Source organism: Mya arenaria, chromosome 14, assembly GCF_026914265.1.
Source record: "Mya arenaria isolate MELC-2E11 chromosome 14, ASM2691426v1".
Taxonomy (NCBI): domain Eukaryota; kingdom Metazoa; phylum Mollusca; class Bivalvia; order Myida; family Myidae; genus Mya; species Mya arenaria.
The window spans coordinates 12,302,946-12,324,595 of NC_069135.1; the positions used below are offsets into that span (position 1 = coordinate 12,302,946).

At 34.3% G+C, this 21,650-nt stretch overlaps 1 protein-coding gene across 1 annotated transcript; it reads left to right on the top strand.

Moving 5' to 3' along the window:
* Positions 1-2,549: 2,549 nt before the first annotated feature.
* On the top strand, positions 2,550-20,949 carry LOC128218148 (uncharacterized). Its single transcript, XM_052925706.1, has 8 exons — positions 2,550-2,997; positions 4,582-4,605; positions 6,378-6,508; positions 16,747-17,043; positions 18,641-18,724; positions 19,348-19,392; positions 20,134-20,205; positions 20,437-20,949. Exons 1-8 carry the CDS (start codon positions 2,568-2,570, stop codon positions 20,596-20,598), a joined length of 1,245 nt encoding a protein of 414 aa, XP_052781666.1. The 5' UTR covers positions 2,550-2,567; the 3' UTR covers positions 20,599-20,949.
* The last annotated feature ends 701 nt before the right edge of the window (positions 20,950-21,650 follow it).

The window sequence follows — 21,650 nt, forward strand, 5'->3', positions numbered from 1 at the left end:
TTCCTTGCATAGTGACCATGAACAGGACACTCCAAAAGTGGTATTGATATGAAATGTGTTGGCTGGGCAGTGCTCGTTACAAGTCATATTGTAAACATATGTTTCAGCGGGGCATGCGTCAACACAGCTTGCATTGAACATATATTTTGTATTGCTACATGAAGGAACACAAACAAGTTTTTCATCAAATCTCTCTTTCAATGAACTGATTTCTGAACACCTTTCAACACATGTTTCATTTTCAATAAATGGGCGATCACTTGGACACGCACATGATATATTAAACGTTTTAGGAGAACACTCGGCATAACAGCTCCCACCATTTACTAAGACTTGGTGCGTTAATGGACATTCGCTTAAACATTGCTTTTCTTCAATCACGTGCACAGTTTTACATTCTTCAATGCAAAATCCATTACTTATATAACGGTTACAACTGTTTCTGCATTCCGTGTAGTTAAAACCATCGACGGTGATGTTAACTTTATAATTTTTGTTCGATGGACACCTTTCCATACATATACCTTTCCACCAACCCTGGCGGTCTAAGAACATTCTATCCGGAGGGCATATTTCAACACATTCCTTATTGAGAAGAAATTCATTAGCATTACACCATTGAACACATTTCTTATCGATGATAATGTCACGTCCAATGGCTTTTACGGACTCTCTATAATACTGATCATCATGACACTGTTCTATGCACACGCCATTCAAGCCGACAAACATTTCACCGCAGTCGTAGACACATTTGTTCCCATCCACATTGAAATTGTCGGGGCAGTTCAAAACGCACCCAGCCTCAGTACAGTATGGCTTATGGGCCGGACACGGCTTTGTGTCGTTGCACGAAATGATTCCATCAACCTAAGTTAGAAAATAGATACATCATATATTTATCTGTATATGCAAACCTGCAGCTTAAATCTAATACACGCTTTAAAATAAAATAATAAATAGTTCCACTGTTATCTGTCGTTGTAAAGACATAGCAAATAAGTATGCAAAGGACCTCGGACGGTTGCGACATGAACCCTTTCAAACCTGTCAAAGAATTCGAACAGACCTGCCTCATGCATTGCCATTTTATCTAAACAAATATGCAATTCTACACAATACGTCCCCGACCTTGTGTAAAGAGAAACAACAGTGTAAGTAAATGTGAAACGAAACATGTTATTTAGAACAAGCATGAAGCGGACTATTTGAGAAGTCAAATAACTGGAGCATTAAAAGTTCTGGCCTGTAGAAAACACAATCGTGGCTATACAGTGTCTTATTTTCGCCTCGCCACTTGGCACTTTTTTGTCTTGTAAATTGGCGAATATTCGCTAAGCAACTTGGCGCATTTTCGCTCCGCTACTTGAACCATATTCGCCCCGCCACTTGGCGCATTTTCGCTCCGCTACTTGACCAATATTCGCCCCACCACTTGGCGTACTTTCGCCCCGCTGCTTGACCAATATTCGCCCCGCCACTTGGCGCATTTTCTTCCCGCTACTTGACCCATATTTGCCCCGCCACTTGGCGCATTTTTGCCCCGCTACTTGACCCATATTCGCCCCGCCACTTGGCGCATTTTTGCTCCACTACATGACCCATATTTCCCCCGCCACTTGGCGCATTTTGCATTTCCGATTTGCAATAGGGAAAGCACGAACTTGCAGAAATCAGCCACCACGTTATGGTCTTTATGAGTCGTTCAATGATTGCTTTTATTATTTATTGCATTGTTCCAGATATCATATTTTTATGTCAACATGTACCCATTTCGAGTTGGGTTAAGTTCTCACTGTCATTATTTGCATTGTATGCCAATGTTACAGCATGTGTATGTTATATGAGGATCGCCGTACGGATTCTGATTTAATCATATTGTTTTCAAAATTAAAACAAAATGTGCTCTATTTCACCGAGAGCCGTTTGAAATGCTATTGGAAATGGAATGATTTTAAACTGGGATTTACCAAATTCTGTTTAATTTGAGAACCTGCAAGTTACTCTTTGGTAATTGTTTATCAAACAAAGTAAAAAGCCCAATTTTAACAATATTTATAAAGAAAAGTGCCACCATAAAATTTGTGAACGAGTCCTAAATAAAGTATAAAAACAGCATTGACGTATTTCCGGAATTTTGTCGTAGTTCAAAGTTCAATGTTATGATCAAAACCTTTCCTACTCTGCACTGGAAACTCAGTTTTATAATTTTTTAAACCGTGATTCATGTACGTATATCAAGACTTCTCTAAATATACCCATATCTAATAGAATTAAATATGATACGCGTTGTTTATTAATCTTATACGGCTGTACGTTATATATGCGCTTAAAATGTACATACCTTAGCAATGTATAGTGTTATTAAAATAAAAACTATTATGACTTTATCCGACGCCATATCTTTTCAATATTGATCAAATATAATAGTGAATGTAAATAGTTTATAAACATAATCAGCGTCAATCGATTGCATTACAAAAGCGAATTCATAAACACATAATGGCTTAAATATAACGTAGAAACTTGCCATAAACCAACTTCGACAAGTGTGTTCTTGAAGGAAAATGGAATCAGTAACCGCCCAAGAACTTCCCTATGGAAAAGACTACCACTTATTCGTGTGTTATACAAGTGCCAATTTGCATGAGGTTCGTACCATCGTGGATAATTTAGAAAACGCGGGATTTAAATGTTGCTACCATGAGAGAGATTTCACAGCTGGACAATCAGTGCTTGAAAATATCAATCAGTCTATGAATAGAAGTCTCCATATGCTTGTTATTCTCTCCGAAGCTTTGTCTACCCAACCATATGCTCTACATGAAATTGAGGGAGCACTGCATAAACGGATTAGTGACGGATACTTTATTATACCTATTCGTATAGAGCCATGTGCCGTTCCAGATTACCTCAAGTCCACTACGTGGATAGAGGCCTCCGAGGACGAAATCGATGAGATGCACATCAAAATTATAGATGCAGTCGTCAAACATGGTAAGTTGTTTTTATGAGAAACGTAAGTCGTTTTAACGAGATAAAAAGAATAACACGTATGTCTCCTCCATGCATCCTTATTTATATTGATATAATTGAACTATTGAAGAAATGAAAATTTAAAAGTGTAAGACTTCCTTTTACAGATACTTTTTTCTGGTAAAATATTTATCACAATTATGTGAGAAAGTATTTCAATAGTCACGTTTAAGTTTTTGAAACAACATGATGATAACTATTAAAACTGTTCTGGTTTCTTTTGTGCTTTTAATTTGAATTCAAGTACATTTATCGGATCGGAAAATATCGTATCGTAATGAAGTTTTATCGATACGTATCGTATCGCGTAATGACCGTATCGTCATTTTTCTACTCTGAACATATCTGATATATTTACCGTATAATATATGCAGTAACACACTGTAAAAGTCCAAAGAAAATTCCGATTTGCTTTAGGGTTAAGAGAGGTATAAATCATGTTGCTTTTTGTATTTGTTTGATTGTCATACCAAATTTTGGCGATTTACAGAAAAAAGAGCTGACTACTACGACTTTTGGCGTGATTTGTAGATCATTAATTGAAATCTCATTGGAATCTTATTTGTTGGTGCATTCCTCAGAATCGATCTGCGTAAAAGTAATGAACGGAAAAAAAAGCATCCTCGTTTGTCATTGGTTCAAACAAAAATGCAAACACCAAGTATATGCTACCTTTCAATACTGACACTAGTATATATATAACAAGGAAGCCTTGGTGGAAAATAGACGGACTGTTACATACTCGATGAAACTGTTTTTGGTGCATTCTTCAGAATCGATCTATGTAAAATTAATGAACAGAAATTTTCTATATGTATAACTTAAACTTCATACTTAAACGAAATCTACGCTTGGATGACATTCAAATACCGTAAATAATACTTAGTCAAAATTAGTCCATCCTCGGACAAATGTTTCATTACCATGATATAAAGATATAAACAATTTAAACGACTTACGTATCACGTAAAAACGATAAAACGACCAACGTATCTCTTTTACACGACTAACATATCTCGTTAAAACGACTAAGTAATTCGTCAAAACGACTTGCGTTTCTCTTTTACACGACTAACATATCTCGTGAAAACAACTTATGTATCTCGTTTAAATGACTTTCGTATCTCGTTTAAACGACATTATTGGCCAATCAGATTTTTGTTATTATATCACTCGAATTCGCTACCCTGTAAATATGGCTGATGCAAGAGATTATGTTAGTTTAATTTCTGTTAGGATTTGGCCTTGTGTCTTTATACATGGTCATCGTTAAATATTTGTCTACTGGGGTTGTCCCTGAAATCTGATTTAATTGTTTAAGTTAACAATATTATCGTAGAACAAAATTAATTGTGTGTTGTTTGTGAAAACGTATCATTAAGCATGGATTTCTGTTTATATTGTATACGTATCGAATAACGCTCATACAGTATCAGAATATACATTTAGGTACATTCACCTATCTATCATCACACTCCTTGTATTTGGTAAAGCATGAGTGATATGTGTTGATATTAAGAGATATCATTTATATGTTTTCTTTAGATATAGCATCTGGACGGAAGTACCGTGAGTCATTTTCTTTTTGTTCTCGTTGAATTATGTAGTAGTAGTATTAGTAGGAGTAGTAGTTGTAGTAACAGTACATTTCACTTCATTGGATTTTTTTCAAGTATAATCAAAGAAGCTAGGGGCTCTTTAACAGCACATAATATACCGTTTTAAAGTAATGAAACATTTTTATTATTTCTTAACGATGTGTTTTCACTTTTATTGCATAAAAGACTAATAAAGACTAAAAAATGTTTTTGTTGTATTCATACATTGACTAATTCAATACAGTTATGTCCTATTTCAAATTATCCGTATACAGATAAATATGGTAACGCTATCAACTCAAACGGTATGAAAGTATGAATATCAACAACATTTTTTCAATATTCTTGACTATTCAAACATCGCCGTTTGAACTCAATAAGTTAATATGTTTGGAATAATCTCTGTAGTAAATTTGCATCAAATGTATTGGGTTTACTTATGCGTTAATAAACACTAAAATAAATGGACCTTGTAGCAAAGATTCGATCACAGTCGGATTCGAATCAAATCAGTAGATAGTTGAGCGTGTGTTTACACTCCCCCACTTATGCTTGAAATTACAGAAGCAATCCTGATACATTAAATCGTAGGCCAAAACACAGCTAACCGGTCTGAAACGCCTCGAGAATTGCCTTGTTTATCAGGCCTCAGACCAGTTATTTTTAGTATATGTTTCATATAGACACTAATCTGGATTTTAACAATTGAATATATATGCAAAAAGCTACAGAAACATGCTCAGTAGCAAAAAGTTAAAACATAAACCCGGTTTAGTGGCAATGGGCAACGCCAAAGACATAGAACACAAATTCACAGACAAGAAACATAGAACAACACACAACTCTACAAACAGCACAGTGCATAAATACTATATATATATTTATGTATATATATATGTATATATATATAATTGGTATGTTTATCAAGAATTGTTAGGTACCGCCTTGGAACGGTCAGTAAAATGTAAACCAGTTTATGTGCACAAACCTCACTCTTATCCCAACAATTCTTAATAAAGATAAAACGCAAAAGATAAATCTTATCAAAGTATGCATTAACTTGAGGAAACTTATTAATAAAACAAATAATAATAATAAACCTAAAGGTAAACCCCTATTACTTCAATGATTAGAGATCCCAACTCTATCTGCAGACGGAGGGAAACAATTCAGAGCACCTAATGCAAATACTTTTCAAAGATACGAGGAAGCCCACGAAACGGCAGTTGTAAAACAATCCAAGAAACAAAGTTAAATCCTCATGTTTACCCTTACCCTATCATGGCTGTCTAAATGGAGTTTTAACACATAACCCTACGGTCATGTCGTTCTTGGGCTACAAACAACCAATTTACAGACTTCCAAGGCAATGATTATTACAATATTTACTCTTGAAACTATCATTTTTTTGCGATTCAGGGCAAATTGCAAAAATGCCAACTGTTTCTTCCTTTCATTCACCTTATATAAATTATTGATACTTTAACAAAAGCACTTTTTCTTCTGTATTATCATCTAACTTTTGATCAACGTGGGGCAGACACGTGTGGTCTTAAGCCAATGGAAACACGTTTTCTCGCCGTTTCATACTGGTTTTCGCAACATTTTTAATACCTTAAAGGGATGTCAAAAAGGGATATTACGCAATAATATTTTACATGAAACAATAATCAAAACATATATTAAAAAATGATGTATTGTTGTTCTTCAATTACCAAACTTATTTCATTTCTCAAATCACAGCTGACAATGGTAAATCAGAAGTGTTTCCACTCATGACCAGTGGTGGTTTGCGCAGTTTATCAATTCCAAGATTCCAGCTAAAACTAAACACTTCGGAAATACAAAGACGTTTATGGGAAAACGGATTTCAGGTAATGCAAATCGTAGGATGAGGTGCGCCCGCGTAAACAGAAGGGCAATGGCAAAGCATTCGATTATTAAATAGTTTTTAGTACAGATTGATCATACAGTTTACATATGCTTGTATTTATGTATTCACTCGTATAGTAGTTCAAAAGTAATACGTCAATGATTGCCCGATCATTTGTATGTTATTAATATATTGCATATTTGATAGTGAGTGTTGTAATAATTGTAATACGTGAGGCATATCACGTTCCACTGTATGTAAGTGAAATGTTTGATTATGGGTAATGTTGACTTATTAAACAAATCATTTTATAAACTGATAAATGATGAACCAGAATAAAAATATTTTTCTATTTGAAGAAAAAAAAGTTTAAATGTGCATTTTAATTCATAGGGTGTTGTCATAAATCGCAAAACAATGATCTTGTGAATATTGTCTTAACTTTACATTTATAACGTGTTTTTGAGGGAAGGCGCGAAACAAAGACTACGATTTCCAACTTTTGTAACAATTACCGCTGGTATGGTGAATTAAGCACTAAATATTGATTTAATAATATTTTATTTCAACACAATTTTTAGACCGACATTATAAAAGCAAGCATGCAAAGGGCCACGATTACTGAGCGGATGGGATTTTCGAGTCTTTTTGAAGAGATTTAATCGCTGGTCGGCGTATAGTGATCACAGAAATAAGAAGTGTTCTGCATCTTCTTCTACATTGCAATTAATACATAGTGGAGAGTCTCGAAGGTGGTTGTTAAACAAGTCGGAATTTAGGTCACTTCAAAGTCGCGCATGATATACCGAGAAGCGACGTTCTCCACAAGTATAATAAGATGGGATGGGGTTTTGTTTAAATTGATCTTTTAATTGACCCTTAACAATAGAGAGAGTTGGTGAGTGTCTTGTTTCTATATCTAGGTAATTCCACGATAACAAGGATGACGGTATCGTTCAACGATTATATATTTCTAGGCGTCTATTCATTGTATTTTTTTTTTTATTGTTTCTCAGATTATAAGGATTATAATTATTGACTGTTTGTGGAAAGTGTGCTGATAAATACGAAGGCAGTTCACCGTGGATATGTTTGTAAACTAAAATTAACTCTTGCATTTTTCTTCTATCCGACAATGAAATTCAGCCGATTTCCTTAATCTATCTAGCGATTGAAACTAAACGTGTGAGACCAGTCACAATTCTTGCTGCTTCGTATTGCAGTTTTTCCAAGGTCCCCTTTTCATAAATAGTACAACTATCCCAGACAAATGAGGCGTACTCTATAATTGGTCTTTAATATGATATATAAATTTGATGAAGTTTGATGAAATTTGATGAGTTTTACGATGAAGTTTATATTTAAGGGCTTGCATAGAACCAAGAACCAGCAGAACTAACGATTGAATCTATATGATGGTGCCACTTACCATCAGGATTCAACGTGACTCCTAAATGTTTGTGATGATCGCAAATTTTTAGCGGCGTAGTATCAAACAAGAGAGATGGTCGTTGCTGGTTAGTAAGTAAACAAATTATAGCTTCTGTTTTAAAGGGTTGAATAGTACCAGCCATTGTCTAGATTAGTCGGAGATTTTTTGTAGATCGGTATTAATTGTAGTTTCTATGTCAGCTGTGTTAGAAGATGAAACGGCGAGAGAGCTGTCATCCGCAAAAAGCCTAGTTGTGCTCCTAAGGGTATCAGCTATATCGTTCACGTAAAGAAGAAAGAGAAGTGGACCTAGAACATACCTCTGTGGGACCCCAGCTGTGACGGGCTTAAAATTAGAGAAGAATGTACCTATGAACACTCTTTGGGACCTATTCAGTAGATAATGAGACAGCCATCTTAGAACATAGCCTGAAATTCCATATTCTTTGAGTTTAAAAATAAGGCCTCTGTGCCAAACCCTGTCAAAAGCCTTCGATATGTCGCAAAATACAATGCTTGTGGATTGTTTGTCGTTGAAAGATTTACAGATTTGGTAATATATATCTATTAGTTGTTGAACCGTTGAGTGTCCGGGGATAAAACCCGACTGGTGCTTATAAATAAGATTGTTTTGATGCATATAATTGTAAATGTGTTTGAAAAGAATGCGTTCCATTACCTTTCCAGCACAACCTATCAAAGATATCGGTCTATAGTTGGACAAGGATTTCCGATCACCCTTTTTATGCAATGGCATAACATTTGTGAGTTTCCATTTTGTAGGATATAGACATTCTCGAATCGATCTTTCAAAAAGAATACAGAGTGGAATACACACGGAAGATTAGGTATTCTTTAGCATTCTATGACTTACTTCGTCAGGATCACTAGCATTATAAATATCAAGATTATTAAGGATGTATTGTGCCGTGAGTTTTTAACTATTAAACCCGTTATTTGGGCACTAATGGGAATTAGCTTTCAAGTCCAAAACAAAATCCTTTTCACGACACCAAGTTCTTTTCACGATTTTATTCTGTTGTTCTTTCCTTAACAAATACTTGATGCAATAACACAGTATGTGCAGTCTAAAATATTAACACCAAATGTATCGTATAACAACGACAACGCTAAAGTTTGCTGGTCTGATGTAAAACCACCTTCGAGCTCAGACAAATTTCAAGTGTCCGTGTTCTATTAACAACTTCCTCTCTTCCAAACATTTTAAAAGTCTGTTACCTTATATTGTGCGGCCCGGTCATGCATTACATAAATTAAACCAATAGAAAAACAGAATATACTTCAAAAAGACTGACAGCTCAGCTCAAACTAATTACTTCTGATTTCAGGCGTTTGCTAACCTGTTACAAACACAGTTGCATATTTCAAATAACAGATGTAAAAACATCTAACAAATAATTTGTAAATAGGCAAACGCTGAAATAAAGAAACTGGTTTCAATTAACAGAAACATTTTTAACACAAGAATGGCATAATGTACAGCAAAACATATGTCTTTTACTTCGGTTTCAATAATGTTAATGTGGCTTAGTTCACTATTTGTCTTCATGATTAAGTTTGGTTAAGGCACATTATCATCGTCGATACGCGAAATGGAAACGAAATAGTCATTCATGGAATTCGCCTTTTCTGTATCAGTGAAGGAGTAAGAATTATCAAACTTTTGCAATTGAGGTATTGCATTGATTTTGTTGCTGTTCTGTTTCACAAGCATTCGAACAGTTTTCCAATATAGACGAGGATTGGATGATTTAAACTCAATTATTTTGTCCTCTAGGTTACTCAAAAATAGTTCCTTTGCATGTTTAGTCATATTTGATACTTTATGTTTTACTTTTTTATATTAAATCCAATCACACATATTGCCAGGTGGTGTCGCTTTGATTTTTAGTTTGTCGCGTTTGTAAGATGTTTTTTTTCTAATTTCAGAGTTATACCATTGTTTATCAGAATAGCGAATAGATGCATAGTAGGTAGGGATACACTTTTCGGTAATCTTGATAAATGTTCTGGTAAAAAGATTGGTCTCTTGGTCGATATCTCCTTCATTTAAGGGGTTCCAATTGGTATTTCTTATTAGTTTGTTCATATTATTGAAATCTGCTCGTTTGTAGTTCCATACCCTTCATGTTGTGGTAGAGCTTGACAAAAAAACTACTTTTGATATAAGCATGAGCACAATAACGATCACTTATATGTTGAGGAGTTTCAAATACACCAAAATTTAATACGTTTATGTGCTGTGAAACGACAATTGGGTCTAACAATGTCCGCGTTGAGCGTTGGGGTGTTTATAACATTTCGCAAATTATTAATTGTCATAATATCTCGAAATTTACGATTTCAATGGTTAAGTTGGTCTTCGTTTATATCGCCAAGAATATCTATATTGTTACATAAATCGTGTGCCTTTTCTAGGCAAATGTTCATTCTATCCCAGAAATCAACCATTAGATGAGGATTACGTGAATCGTGCCTATTTCGTTTTTATAATTCAATGCAACCCATAAAGATTCAAGTAAATAATTTTTGTAAGTCATAATTGCGAATCGGTCGGAAGTATGCTGGGCGTACATTAAAAAACCACCAGAGTGGGACGAATTATCTTTTCTAAACATAAATTCGTGACCACCAATGTGTAGAAAATCGTAGTTCACTCGTAAAACACAAAACGTCAAAGTCGGTTAAATGACTTTTTATGTAGTCCATTTTTGAACGAATACTTCGAATGTTTTGATGTAACATTGAAATACACGAAGCCTGGTCTGAATCGGATACAGGATATGATTCTATGTTACCTGACAACATCAATAAGATAAAATAATATTTAATAATATCAAAAATATGCCAGATTCAAACTATTGTCAGAAACAACAGATTGTTCAGCTAATATACATCCTGTTCATATTTTAAAAACTGCCAAACCAGATAATCATGTAGCCATGTTCGATAACATGGTTTTAAAACTATCAGTGAGACACGTACGTATTTCAAAAATAAATTAGCATAAAACGTAAGCTCGCGGCTGTGTCCTTGAATGGAGTTATACGGAATGTACATATACTGGAAGTTCTAAAGAGTCTTGCGTTGTATACCCCTATGGCAATTCTATAAGAATTTATGTCAGGCGCTATACTGTTGACTACTTAATGACGTCAACTATCAAAAGTGGTTGCCGTAGGAATAAACATATGTGCAGATCAGTAAACAGGAGCAAAGAGAAAGATAAAAAAAATCGAAGAAAGATAGAAGATTGAGAAAAAAACGAGCATACAAGTGATACCATTATTCGCAAGTAAAAGTGAACTGAGATGCCCGCTAGTATTTACTTGAATTCTTGAAAACGAATAATTATTGATCGGTTAGTAACATATTATGTATCTGAGTGGAGAAGAATAACTGTATGTTATAGCAAAAAATGCTTACATATCTTAAGAAAGATACTGTTGTAAAATTAATATATATATATATATACATTGAAATATTAACCTAACAGACTATTGTCCAAGGGAAGTAACTAGCAGGTTTGACCTAAACTAATTTAAAGCATGGTCTCCCATTGTCATCTTATAATCAGATCAAACAGATAATATAATAATAAACGTCATAGTGGTGTAAAAGTGCTATAAAAAGATGCACTGGGTTGTGACAACAACGTATATCAGTAATTGACAGATACATTTAGCATTAACCGTTATAGGTTACACTACACTGGTTAGTTAGTATGATCATTTCACTTCATAAGGTAATCCAGCCATCTCTATTAAGAATAAGAATAAAAATCAAAAATGCTTCAGGTCTACCTTTACGGTGGCATCTGTCAATGCCAGTAGCCTTTAGTTCGACACCTGCTTTGACACAACAGTCAATTATTTTATTTTCTACAGGCTCGTCTGAGGAACCGGTATTGTCGGGGATGCCGCATACGTCTAGGCACATCCTCCTACTATACTCGGCGAGTTCATCGTGCTCTGAGCGAGCTACTAGGAGCTCGTTGTAAAGTTTGGAGTTTTCCTTCTTAGGGAGTCAATCTCGTTTTTCAGAGGTTTTGTCGTAATGTCGATTGTAGCTGCGATTTCCTCTCTGATTACCGTCAAGACCTCGTGTTTAAGTTCAGCTCGAATATCTTGGACAATAAGAGGTGCAAGCAGGGCACCCAAAGCTTTCAGGTTCTCCGTGGAACATTTGGTCATGTTTGGAGCGACGGGTGGGGAAGGGTCAGGTGTACTCACAGTTTTTATATCAATCTCTTTCACGAACTCGGCAATGTTTTTGTTCGAGTCTAGGTACACGGACACCTCACTATCACTTTCCCCAGATTGTAGATGTCTGTGTTTTTTAAAAGAAGGTTTTTGTCCAGGTGAAGATTTGGTTCATTTACGCCGTCGCCCAAGCATGTATACAGGTAGACAGTTGAAATAATCCAATCATCCAATCATCGACTGTTTTTCAATTATTCCATATTTTGAACAGTTAATATATCAAATAATCATTGCTAGTTCGTTTTTCGTTGATTAATCCAGGCTCAGCTCACATATTTTAAAGAAAATTACATTTTTATCAGCAGTTCAATATCACCACCATTTGCTTGGATATGCGCACGCAAAAATCTATTGATGTTGTTGGAAGTCAATGCATCCTGTCATCCTGCAAGGGTCATTCAGCATATGCTAGCAGATAACAACATACGTGTTTCGATTAACCTGCATAGTCAATATCTAACCTTTTCACTCATGCGTAGCTCGTCAGATGAGGGAGATTATTCAACAAAGTCACATACACAGATATGCGTTTTCAATGAGGTCTTGCAACAATTGCTGCAAAATTTGCACATATAGATAACTGAATTTAAAAAAAATCTCCTAAAAGGTACTTGTACGTGTTGTTATAATCCCTATGAGTAAAAATGTGATACAAACTCTACTGCTAACTACGTGATATTTTGTTGTTAAACGTACTAAGTAAAATATCTACTTTTATTTTATGTAACGTGTATCTTTTTATGTTTATATTTACAACAAGATTTCCTAGTCTCAGACCGTATTTAGAGAGGGATGACGCACTACGGACAATGCTTTATTTTTTTGCATTAGCACAACGCAATTGATCTATAAAGGGCAGAATTCTGTTTGTGTTATTTATGGATTTTCAACAAGCTTTTGATTGTGTTTATAGAGTACGCCTATTTAATATATTGTTAAGAAATGGCATTGCCGGATGACCATATTCTGCAATAACTTCGATGTAAAATTGTATGAAAGCCCGAGTTACCTCATGTGTTATCTCAGGCATTTTTGTTTGTCCAAAAAGTTTAAAACAAGGATGCGTACGTGGCCTTTCCAGTTTTCTTTATATAGTTTATATGTTTATAAATGACTGTATAACCTTATACAAACACAAAATACAACGGAACACAAATCTTTTAAATTCTTCATTCTTTGCTGACGATCTTACTATACTAGCGGGTTCCCTTATGTGGTACCCAGCGTCTACTTAATGCAATGACTTTTGTGACGAACATAAACTATTTGAGAACATAAAAAAATCTAAAATCATGGTTTTTAAAAATGGTTGCACATTATCAAGAAAAAATGGTATTATCGCGGTGAACCAATAACTAGTTTTACATATGTCGCCGTTACCTTAACGAGGCTGTTATCACTACCGAAAATGGCAAGAGAACAAGCAAAAAAATCGCAACGAATTCTAATATCTTTTTTTTTCAAAACTATATGAGAATGGCCAATGATCTAAATCACCATTTAGTAAGACATATGATAGTTAAGTTACACCAGTATTGTTATATGGTTCCGATAGTTGGGGTGTAAAACGATTATGTGTGGTCGAACAAGTCCACATTAATGCCTGGAAGCGCTATATGAGTTAACCACTAAAAACAACAAATCCTGCTGTATAAGGCGAGTGGTCGTTTTCCTATGTATGTTGAACCTGAAAAGCGTGTTGTTGATTATTGAATTAGAATTTTGAAGGTAGGAGATGATAGATATATTGAAAAGGCGTATAATTTGCTAACGATGGCAGACCAACATGGTCATAGAAAGCTCTTGATTTGGATAAGTTTATTATAATCAACAAAGTATAAAAGGAAAATCAATTTATTGTTTTGTTGAAACATTCACTTAATGACCAGTATTGCCATTAATGGAATTTTTCAATTTTAGATTCAAAAAAATACACTATTTTTTTAATTAAGTTTGTGTCATGATATTATCTAAGACTACGTAAATATACACACAGAAAAATGCTCTTGCTTGTTTGCCGATGTTTATCGAATAACCTCGAGATGGAAAATGGTGGACTACGTAAATATACACAAAGTAAAAATGCCCTTTCTTGTTTGTCGATACTAATCGTATAACTTTGAAATTGAATATGGTCGATTCTCTGTTCATCGAGATCAAAGGTTTTGTTAATTTTGTAAAGATGATGTTAAAATAGAAAAACTTATTTTGGTTAAATGTCATATTTAGCTCGACTATTCGAAGATTAAGGATGGTTTTTACTACTCGCCCCGGCGTCCCCGTTGGTGTCGGCATCCGGTTAAAGTTTTAAGGCAGGCTGGCATTTTCACTAACTTACTTATTCCATTAACTTAGTACTACACGAAGTTGTACAGGATCATCACACAATGAGGTTACATTACTCCATATAATCCTTAATACAAATTATGACCCCTGATTCTCTTAGGTTAAAGTTTTAGGGCACATTTGGTCAGGTTAAAGTTTAAGGGCCAGCTGAGATTTTCACTAATTACTTTTATACTCTTCATTCAATAGACTTAATACTTCACGCAGTTGGTTACGGCTATAACACAATTTACTGACTCCATATTGACCCTAAATACAAATTATGGCCATTGATTGACTTTTTTCATTTCAATTCCATTGCTTTTGACAGGCTCATATTTGTATTGTATATTGTATTTTTGACCAAAGTGAAACCTGTTTATTAGAATGAAGTATGCCGTTGTTGGGGCGGACCGGTATGAGGGCGGCGTCAAACTCGCCTATGATATCGAATATTTAAGTTAGGTTTGACATATACATTGAAAGGTTTATGGAGACCTATCATGGGATCGCATTTGGGGTCGCTAGGTCAAGGTCAATGTCACTGTAACTAAAGTTAAAAAATGGTGGGTACGGAATTACTTGAGTTAGGGTTGACCTAACTTGGTATAAAGGAAGAGTTAAAAGAGACCTTTCATGGGATTTTGTTTTTGGCAAGGTCAAGGTCACTTTTACTAAACAAATGGTTAGTACAGAATAACTTCAGTTAGGATTGACATATTGAGACCGGTTTTGGTAAAGAGAAAGAGTTTATTGAGACCTTTCATGGGCTTTCATTTTTGGCCCCTAGGTTCAATAACTTAAGTTAGGGTTCACGTGTTACTACCAAACTTTCTTTGTAGGAAGTGTTTATGAAAACTTTTTATGGGATGGCGTTTGAGGCCTCTAAGATCAAAGTCAAGGTCACTGTTACTATAATAGATAACCGTTTGGTACTGATTAACTTAGTAAGGGTTGACATATTGTGACCGAATGTGGAATGTAGGACGAGTTTATGGAGGACTTTCATAGGATTGCATTTGTCCCTAGGATAAGGGTCAGAGTCACTGTTACTAAAAAATAGAAAAATAGAAAACAGTTAAAGCTGAACCTCACAACAATTTTTTGTATTCATTTCAAATGACAAATCGGTGTATAGTCGAGCGAGCTGACCTACGACAGCTCTTGTTATTCTAATATTCGGGGGAAAAAATACTTACAAAGAAATATTATGAAAATGCTACATTTTACAAGTGTATCATTTTGATGTGTACATAAAAATGAATATGTCGGATATTGCTATGTATAATATATGTTGCTATGCAACATAGAAATCTTTTACTTCAAGCTTTGTAAAAATGTTATAAATATCGTTAATACTTATTTAAAATATTTAGTTATTTTAGTCATTTGAGTATTTTTGTACGGTAATGATTGTAGTTGTGTTACTTCTGTAATTACTTGTGATCTCGGGGGTCATTGGGGTGGATTACTGTCATAGGTTTGATTGACCATCGATGGGTACAACTAAATCAACCGCACTTGCGTGAGTGACTGTCTCGATAACTTAGTTGGGAAGCAAGATATTGAAGCGTTATTTTTGAGTTGAAATGCGCTGTAGGATTTTGTATAAAATTTGATTACAATGTTTACTCTTTAAATCCATTCTATTTCGAAAAGGTATTTAATGCATGATACTCATTCAAACTTGTATTCAGACTTGTACTTCCTTATTTCTTTAGATTTTTTGTAACTGTGCTTGTATCATACTTTGCACATTTGTAATATCCATATTTGTTTGGACCGGTGGCCTTTGGCAAATAAATATTGAACTTCAAATTAATATTGTGTCCATCCAATTGCATTGTATAATGTTAAATCGTTTTTGTATTAAAGTATGAAAATAAAAAATATACATTACTGTTTTGATTTGTATTTAAATTTAAAACACAACTAAGTCAACCCTCCGTGATATAATAATGCATCTTTGTACAACATATTTGATCGAAAGCAGCACAAGGCATATATACCTTAGTATGGTACTCATACATACAACTAACCTTTATACTTAATGTATTATCTGAGAATAAATTATATTTTCGAAAGCTGTAAAACGTTATGAACAAGTTTACAATGTACTTTGTAAACAGAATGTCAAACGTTACCTATAGCGGGTTAGTCTTTGCTTTATATGATGTTGTTTCTTTTTCTTTAATTCCAGCTGAGTGTAGAAGAAATGGACGACATTGAGCGGATGGTAAATGGTTCATTTATTGTGAAACACTTGCATATTTTACATTTCTTTTGTCTGATAACAATGCTGATCTACGTTGCTCTGACCGTCGGAACAGTTTCTATCACGATGTTGCTGGTGTACTGTTTGTTTGGGGATAGCCCAGAGGAGATGGAATATGGCTATACAGTGGTGGTCGTGTTCAGCAGTGTTGCGTTGCCAGTGTGGCTTGTCCTCTCTTGTGGTATTGGACGCATTTATGGAATCCCAAGAGTACTCGAAAAGGTATACATGATTTTTGAAAGCTGCGTAATAACGTTAACTGAGTAAGTGGAAACATTATTTCATTCGCCAGTACCGATTAAGATCAGAAGTGTAGGGGTCGCTTAAGGATTCACGCATTGTGCATGCACGGCGGCCATTTTAGATGACGTCACAAATCGGCAGCAAAATTTAAAAAAAAATCGGCGGCAATTTTTGACATTTGTTTCTGTGTTGTTTTTTTAAAAATATGGAGAACTTTTGTATAAGACAGTAACGAGACGTATCGAGTTTCCCACTAAGCAACGTGTTTTCGCAATTAAATGAAATATGTACAAAGTATTATAATGGCGTTCTTTTTTAACATATAGTATTAGTCAGTATACTTTTCTAGACAATCTTAGTTTTAGTTTCAAAAGTATACAAATAACAGCTGACATGTATACACGTTTTGGGCTTGATTGCGAACATTGATGGTCAGGCCTCGATCCTATACGGACTTGACATAATGTCCGTATGCTCAGAGAGTAAAACTAAAGAGCCCCATGTACAATTGTAAATTTGTCCCAGATTTGTGATGTTACAAAAGCATCGGAATCATGTGCGTGAAGTAAGCGGCGTCGCTGATATGCTGCTAGCAGCTTGCTGCTATATTTCTTTCTTTCATTGAACTATTTATGTTATAACATATGGTCCTATTTTTCGCTAGTAACAAAATGGATCTCTCCAGTTTAGGGCTCTATTTTGGGCTGCTCAGGAAAAAAGCTGTATGTGCCATTTCGTAGGACTGGTCGCATAGTTCCAGTAATTGGTCCCATTTTTCGATTTTACCTCATATTAAGACACTTGGTTAGTAGTATATAGAAAATATATATTATTATAATACAACTATATTTATGTGCTGCTAATTACACGCATATGAGAAAATTCGCCTCTATCTTCGACTTGGCATTTTACATGGAATAGACGGTGTTATTTAGTGGAAATCCAAACACTTGATTTGGCTATAATCTTGAATAACATCGAAAATTTGTGTTATCTCAGGCAATAATAATTTCATAAAATGTAGAGGCTACATTCCTACTTACTTATTTAACATACTGATCGAAATACCCAAATCTGAAAACTATCGCAACATCAAAGAGATGTGGGACAGAAACTTGTTAAAATATAAAAAACATATACTTTTAACTTTGCCAATCTTTGCCAAAAGTACAAAAGCTTCAATGTACATGTTAAAACGTAGAGTGTAAGTATGTAATGTCTAGGCCAAAACTATTGATATGAATAAAGAGTTCTTCTCCTGTATTGTGTGTCGGCTAATTGTAGGATATAAAAATTAAACTTGTGTCGCATGTTCTACACATCGCATGTTGTCTGTTGAAGGTAATAAAGTGATAATACCATGTACGCTGATGTTGAGGCTTCCTTTTCGTGTTCACTCAATATCTCATGTTTTTACTTATGAGACAAATGGTTCAATAGACTAGATGGTCACTTTTTTACAAGCAGTTACCTTGGGATTGAGTGGAACTATCTGAAATGCATTAAAGGCGGCGAATCAATGCTTTATTTTTTATATTTTTTATTTGTTTGATAATGTATCTTTATTTTCTCTCAGGGACAAGAAGAGATATACAAACGATTGTGGAAAATAAACAGTCAATACAAAACAAAAAATCTATTTGTTTTGTATAAACATGAAGTATCCTTTGTGTACAGATCCTTGTATAATTACAGAATATATGAAGCTATGTGCTATCCACCAGTCTTATTGTTTGTTGCACTGGTTCAATGTATTGTTCTACATAAATAAATACGAAAAGTTGTGCAGTTTGAGGGTATAAAGAAGTTGAACCCATTTTGCAAATATCGTCAAATAAGTATGTAAATCCTTCAACAAATGGATATCGGCATTACTCGTTTTAATGTTAGTTGCAAAATTAAATTGAATTGCAAATTGTATCAAACTTTAAATCTCTTGACCGTCAAGATTATTTAACTCTCTTTTTTCAATTGTATTGCTCCTTTTGTTGTGAAGCAATGCATTATTTTTTGTATTTGTTTTTTTTTTGAGACAAGTCGGAATGTCGAGTCAATTAGACGCTGATTAAAATAAAAAATATTTGACGTACATGCGCTGTAGATTTGGTAGGAACAAGGGTTGTTTCATATGTTATGATATCAGATCTAGAAAAAAACGGAATATTGATGAAATAACCAAATATTTTATTTTTCTCGATTCTGTTATCATTCAGCGATTTGCTAAAAGAAGCAAATCAATTTCGACCTAACATTTTTTACTTATAACTGCCTTAACATCACCAGATACGAAGTGTAAAGATTATCAAATACAACACTAAACCCTGTAAGGTAGGTTTGCTTTTTTCAAGAAATATTTCATTATGTACATTGACGATATATTTACAAACTGGTTGTTATCATATAACGTTCCCTAAAGTAAATAAAATGTTTGTTGCCAATTGCGCCCAAAAATGTAAGTGGTACATTAAAACCGACACCATTTTGTCTGAATTAACGTTAACAAGAGCGCGTTTTACATTCGGAACACTTCGGATTACGTGTAAAAGGACGGTTTTCAATGTCAGGATTTTTTACATTTAACTACGCTGCAAGTAGATCGCGTAATTATTTCAATTTAGCAGTTAAACTTAATGACTTTACCTTTTATAAATTTAATAATGTATGAAAACATAAACTTCACTGACAATCAATTTAAACTTATTACTTAATATTAAATACGTGTCAAAACACTACAATAAATTAATACTATTATTTATATTTTACGAACTACTTCTACTTATATACAGCATACATCCGAGGTTGTTTTCGATGGAAAATGGCCGAGGTGTTCCACATTCGCTCTATAAAAGCATATTTACGCGTCTTAGAAGCAAGAAACTACCGATAATATTTACCCAAACAAAGAAATATATGTAATTCTGAATAAATTTATCCGATGGCAATGAATAAGTTAGGGTCAGACAGAACACCAAAAACAAACAACCTTTTTCTACGCCTTAATCAAGTCTTCATTTTCGTATGTACCCTCTGGCATTATACAAAATGACAAATAGTGTATTGTTTATTCAGATATATCTGAAACGATTATTTGGAAAGAACGAGAAATTGAAAAGCAAACTGGTGCATGAGCATGATGTAGAGGTAATACAGTTGATTGGGTTTTGTATGTTGTAGCTAAAATTTATTTTGAATACTGTTACTAGTATAATTTTTTAAATCTAAATAACATATCATCACTGCATCCCTAAAACATAATTATGGTGAAAACATGATCATAAAGCTCATATATAATTATAAAGTAATACCAGTCGGATTTTCAGCAATAACAATTAAGTTAAGAAAGTCATTAGTATGGATTATTTTCTATTTCAGAAAAGTATTGAGAAGCTTTTCGAAAGGATCGTCAGAAGTAGATATATTGAGAAGGTTGACGAAATGTACGGGAATACGAGGCATCCTTTAATAGGCGATTTGCAATGCCTATGTGTGGGAATTGAGCAAATCATTCAAACGGCTCCCGACCATGTCTTGTAGTCGTAAGCGATACATTTCTATTCGCTATAAACGTTAGATCCGCTGACGAGTGATATAAAACACGCTGCCTCGTATATTCTTTTATAAACAAACAATGCAGAGTTTTGTTCAAGATATATTATAACATGTCACCCTTATACAACTTTAAGATAGTATTATCAAATGTATCATTTCCAGTGTGTATATTTTTTATACATATTGTAATAAATATGGCTTATAGAAACATACAGAAACAGCATCATTCATGCCCAAAATTTGTTCAGAAAAACGTTTTATCGGGACCAACAATAGTTTTAATAACAGTGTTATTTATTAGTCGAACGTTCTAAAGCGTTCTAAAGCGAAACAAGCTTGAGCAGTTACTGTCATTAAGCCACATACTTAAGCTTGATTTCACTTAAAAACTCAAAAAATAGTTAATCGTGATTATCATCAAGTTCATAATTCCTTTTAAGTCCAAACACCCTTAAACATTACACAAATTATACCAGAACAAATATGGTGAGCTACGCTTTATCCTCTTATGGGGAACTTAAGGTTTTTCGAGAAATTGCGGCCGGAATGTCCTTTATTTTTTTTTAAATTCAGTAAATAGTAAAAAACATTTATTTCGGTTCCAAATCACTTGTCATGAGACCCTTAAGCATTCTTTAATATGCAATGCAGATGAGGAGTTTTAACCCGTTTACAACCCGTCCGAGTGTTTATGTTCAACAATTTATTACTTTTAACGATATGGGTGTTAACTTTCAAAATCATGCTTTACTCTCCTACGTTCAAGAGAAGTTTCATACCGGGGAGATAAGAAATGACCCTGGCCTAGACACCAGTGACATGACAACATATTTGTAAAGCAAAAATGACAATCCAAGACAGACACAGTACAGCATGTCTTTAGAAATGATAAATTTAACCAAAACGGAGAAACAAAATGCCATAAACCCTCATGTTTTAACAATTACTTTCTTAATTGTGTACGTTGAATAAAATTTCGATTTGATACTTTACTTATCACTATTCTACATTTACAATACACGTTCGACTTCATTTTA

Coding starts and splice junctions, on each gene's coding strand:
- LOC128218148 (XM_052925706.1), top strand. CDS start 2,568: ATGGAATCAGTAACCGCCCAAGAACTTCCCTATGGAAAAGACTACCAC. Junction 18,725..19,347: donor TTGTTTTGTATAAACATGAA/GTATCCTTTGTG, acceptor TAACATCACCAG/ATACGAAGTGTAAAGATTAT. Junction 19,393..20,133: donor ACAACACTAAACCCTGTAAG/GTAGGTTTGCTT, acceptor TTGTTTATTCAG/ATATATCTGAAACGATTATT.